Source organism: Trachymyrmex septentrionalis, unplaced genomic scaffold (assembly GCF_001594115.1).
Source record: "Trachymyrmex septentrionalis isolate Tsep2-gDNA-1 unplaced genomic scaffold, Tsep1.0 scaffold63, whole genome shotgun sequence".
NCBI classification, from domain to species: domain Eukaryota; kingdom Metazoa; phylum Arthropoda; class Insecta; order Hymenoptera; family Formicidae; genus Trachymyrmex; species Trachymyrmex septentrionalis.
In genome coordinates this window covers 1278613-1283381 of record NW_017305811.1, presented here as the reverse complement: position 1 = coordinate 1283381, position 4769 = coordinate 1278613, and the positions used below count along the sequence as shown (strand labels likewise).

General features: G+C 28.2%; 2 protein-coding genes across 3 annotated transcripts in view; one reads left to right on the top strand and one right to left on the bottom strand.

Annotated features, from left to right (window-relative positions):
• LOC108752996 (U2 small nuclear ribonucleoprotein auxiliary factor 35 kDa subunit-related protein 2) overlaps positions 1-1284 on the bottom strand; it is a 3591-nt gene extending 2307 nt beyond the window's left edge. The window contains exon 1 of the mRNA XM_018494273.1: positions 724-1284. Within this exon, the coding sequence (XP_018349775.1) occupies positions 724-981 (258 nt within the window). The 5' untranslated portion in view covers positions 982-1284. The remainder of the gene's footprint in view (positions 1-723) is intronic.
• Positions 1285-2987: 1703 nt separating this feature from the next.
• The window catches only part of LOC108753049 (dnaJ homolog subfamily C member 22), a 3854-nt gene continuing 2072 nt past the window's right edge, over positions 2988-4769 (top strand). The window contains exons 1-3 of one of the 2 annotated variants that reach the window (XM_018494386.1): positions 2988-3207; positions 3325-3620; positions 3957-4104. In XM_018494386.1, coding sequence (XP_018349888.1) covers positions 3333-3620; positions 3957-4104 — 436 coding nt within the window. In that variant the 5' untranslated portion in view covers positions 2988-3207; positions 3325-3332. Of the gene's footprint in view, positions 3621-3956; positions 4105-4769 lie in introns of both variants that reach the window. The other variant, XM_018494385.1, reaches the window with a different exon arrangement.

Below are 4769 nucleotides of genomic sequence, written 5' to 3'. Positions count from 1 at the left end.
TATATATATATATATATATATATATATACACATTGAGATATTATTACTTTATATTGTATAATTTTATTTTGTTTTATTTTAACTTTATATATTGAAAAGATAAATGTTTCACTATTTGGTAATTTTATACACAATTTAAATAATGAATAAACATATAATCGGTATTATTATATATATCAATAATCAATTGCATCGACAAGACTATTAAAAACCAACTCTGAGCAAATTTTCCCAGAAAGAAATCCAGAATAAAATAAAAAAATTACAGAACGCTGACATTATTGACAATTGATTATTGAAATTTGCAATTATTAACATAAATATTTGACTAACACATTAAATTTATAATTTTTTATTATATAAATGTTCCATAAACAAGTATGTATAAATAAAATGTAAATACATGTCTACAAAACTAATAAATCATAAATTAATAATAATTATTAGTTTCTTACTCTTAAATATACTTATGCTATTGCATAAAAAAAATTAAGATTCATATTTTCTCTACATTAACATTTCAAATTACAAAAACAAATTTCGTTAAATTTTTTGAATAAGCTATCATAGAAAAATTTTTTTATCAAAAAATTTATAAAAAATAAATACAATAATGTAATATTTTGAATATAACGAAACTATGAAAAAAATTAAAGAAACCAATAAAAAAATTCCTAAGAAAATATATAATTGTAATACATTATGTAGTATATGTATATTTACTTCTTCTTCCAGCCAGAGCCTCTCTCTTTCTGCATGTTTCTCTTGTTCTCGTGCTTCTTTTTCTTTCTCTTGTTTCTCTTTTTCCGCGCAAAATTGCATATATTCCATATTGTTTTCCAGTGCTGCCCTCAAGCGTTCTTCATTGGTGTCGCGTTCTTGTGCGATTATCTGTCGTTTACGCTTGCGACGCTCTTTCTTCACAATGCGACGCCACTCCTTATGACTGAGCTTTGTTTCTTGTTTTGAATATTCTTCCATCCTCGCGTATCCTCGGAAACAGTGGCAAGGCTGGCAGGTATTGTCAACAACGTACGAAACACTCAAAAATAATCACATTGAAATGAGCCACCGGTCAACTGTTAGCATCGATGTATGACTATGTCTGACGCCATATTGATTTCCGAACAACTGCGTGATGCAATGCTGTGGTCTAATCGTCGGTATATAAAATCTTTGAAATAGAAGAATGCTAATTTGTGGAAGCTGCAGAATATTATTTGTGATATCAACATTTGGTGCAACACTGATTTTTAAAAAATTCTATATTAATTTTATATTTTGAGGACCATACTTGTTTAAATTTTATTAAAGATGAATTTATTATGTTTTTATACATTATTAAGTGTTATTATTATTAAGATTATTTGATAATATATATTATATTATCTATGTATTATTAAATAAAATAATATAATTCTATAATATAATATAATATATTTGTAAAATAAGTATATCATCTGTAGATAATTCATACTTACTTAGTTGCTATTTCACCAAAAGATGGAGACACCATGACTTCTCGTGTGCAGATATCGACAGAATGAGATCAATAAAAAATTAATCGCGCCAAAAAAATTACTGTTTATATTATAGACACATAATAAGACATTATTTAAAATTATTATGAAATAAGAACCGAATGAATACTTGCTTAAGAATTGTTCTCCGAAAATTTTTATCCTAGCTCACTTTCTCTATGTGTTTTACAAAAATAATCACAGGGCAATGTCTTGATTCATCATTATGCTAAAAATGCATTGAAATATGTATATTTAAATCAAATAAATTTATTTACAAAATTTTAATATTCTGACATAAAAGCGTATTATTTTAATAAACACAATTTTACATATATAATGTCTTCTGCAGACATGGCAAACTTCCTCAGCTACATTGTCGTTATTTACACCGAGCACTTAATATTAATCAGTAATTTTTTATAAAATTATTTTAATTTTTTAATTTCGACGTATAAACGTATACACGATATGTATACACGACTTAATTAATTATCTAGATGCATATTGTACCAGCTTAGTACACTATTCTTTAAATGTATTGTCGAAATTAAGATAATTTAATAGAATGTTACTATTTAGTACGCGTATCAAATACTCGGTAAATTAGAACATTAATTCCTTACACTTTTATTTTCCTTATTCGATCATTTTCAGAATAATTATTAAAGGATATTGTCTTTACATTTGTTTTACTCTTTTGTTGTTTCGACCATTTTTTATCTACTTTATATTTCATATAATTATAAGAAAAGAAAATAATTTTTACATTGTGATGTTACTTTTACAAAGTGCAACATGCAACTAACAAAATTGTTGCAACTAACTTTGATTACGAGTTTTCACAATTCTATAGCAATTAGAACTTTAAGTTTAAATATGAAATGTTTTAGGATCTTAAAGAATATTGATATTTTCACTTGCGTCGAGCAGATCTTGATTTTTATCTTAGTAGTTTCATCTATTGAACGATGCGTTCAAGTGATCTTACGCACTTTTAGGAATGTTTAATAAGTTAATTATTTTTTCTCCAATCGAATTAGAACTCTAGAAATACGTACATCTATAAATTCTTTTGTTTTTTGATAATTGAATTTTCCGATAAAATAAAATTTAATTATTTAAAATCGATTTTTTATTCGTTATCCTGGTACGTCCTTTTAAATAAATTGCTCAAATTGCCAAATGTGTTATTTTTGCAATAAAATTAAGCATTTTTTTTGTATTATTATACAAGAATTTTCGTTCATTATTTATTATATGAAATATAATACACGATTGATTTAATTGGTGATCAACATTTTAAACATTTTAAAAAGATTATTTATTAAAACATAGTACGATACAAAATATATCGTAATTAAATGATGTAACTGCTGTTACTAAGAATGCAATTGTAAGTTTTATAAATTAATAAATATTTGCTCAATTTGCTTTTATGTTTTTCTTCCAGCAATTGGTGGATTATTTCCTTATTAGGAATATATATATTTCTGCTTGCTACGTCCCTGAACTGATACCGTTATACCTGGCGGAGCGTTGAACCAGAAACCGGTGCAGTGGAACCACGACCGTCATTTCACGATATACCACCGATACAGGTGTATCCGAGTCCTAAAACAGTAAAAAGTTATTTGCGTGTAAAATTTTATTTTGCCTGTGAAGATGTGTAAATGACGACGACACGGTAGGACATGTAATTTTTCGCGTAGAATTTCGTAAAATCTCCGACCAGGACAAGTAATTGTCCACGCGATTAATTGATAGTGATTCAAAATGAGTATTTTGTGACCTGTTGCTTTAGAAGATAACATGGAAAGAACGAAACAAAATGGATTGGGTATGCATGATCCGGGGTACAAAAGTGTTAAAACTAAGTTCTGGGCTTATTTTTTCTGGTTGTTCGGTGGACTCTTCGGAGCACATCATGTGTATCTTGGCAGAGACGATCAGGCATTCGTGTACATCAGTACATTCGGCGGTTATGTAGGTTGCGGTTTTCTCAGGGACATTTATAGGATACCTGCGTACGTGGCCGATACGAATAACGACCCGGCGTTTATCGAGGATTTTAAACGAAAAGTCAGAGCTAATCGAAAGGTAAATAAATATTCGGCGTTTAGAATTTACCGACTAGCATTAGCCAGTGACGTCGCTATAGTCTTGAAATATATTTCTTAACATCAACCTTACATTACGATTGATACCATTAACTTGTTCTGCATCGCTGTTATTCGAAGAATTGATGACGTTGCGCATTATACGATAATCACGTACATAATACAATAATCACATAAATGTTTAATCGCAATTTATTCGCTGACACGTACAGTAATTAAGAATGTAAATGGAAGTTGGCAAAATAAATGCGATCCACGACTGACGCTTTGTAAACCGATGACGAAATTGAATTTATTATTACTTTTTTTTTTACAGCCGCCGTTTTCCGCAGTGCGATTTGCGGCGCAAGCTGCGGTCGCTTACTTATGGGCCGAGCTGTTTAACAGTGCGATCCCGCAGGATGAAGTGTACGGTATTAATTTCAGACATCTGCTGATTTTAGTACCGGCTGTGATCGCGTTAGGTAAGAATAGTGTTCGAAAGAAAAAAAAAAGTTCATTTCATTATTATCACGTTTCCTTATCGCGCGTTTGTTACAAGTCGGTTATTTCGAATGATTATATTTTAAGGTCGCAATATGTGACGTATGTCATTGGTTAAAAATAATCGCTGATGATAAATGGGAAATAACTATGGAAAAGCCGACACTAAATCTGTTTTTATCTGTTTTCTAACGAGTTCTTTATTAGAATACTATACCTTAAATTTTAACGAGTCTTTTTTATTTAATTCCAATAGAATTCAGATTTTCTTTAAAAAAATTCCGGAAAAAATTATTATATAAATGGACATATTTTATATATAATTGTATACAATTATATACAAAATATGTGTTAATTTTTTATATAAAACATTTTTTCCCGGGTATTTTCTTAGAATATATGCATTATTGTTATATAAATATTAATAATTAAATAATAATATATATAAAATATATATAAAATAATTACATTTATATATATAGATTTATATATTTAGATATTATTTATATTATATATATATATATACATACATATATATACATATACGTATATGTCGGACGTACGCGTGCACGAATGACCGTGCATACAATGTACATACCTTTAAAAAAATACTTATAACCCTATTACGATATTCGCATGAATTTTT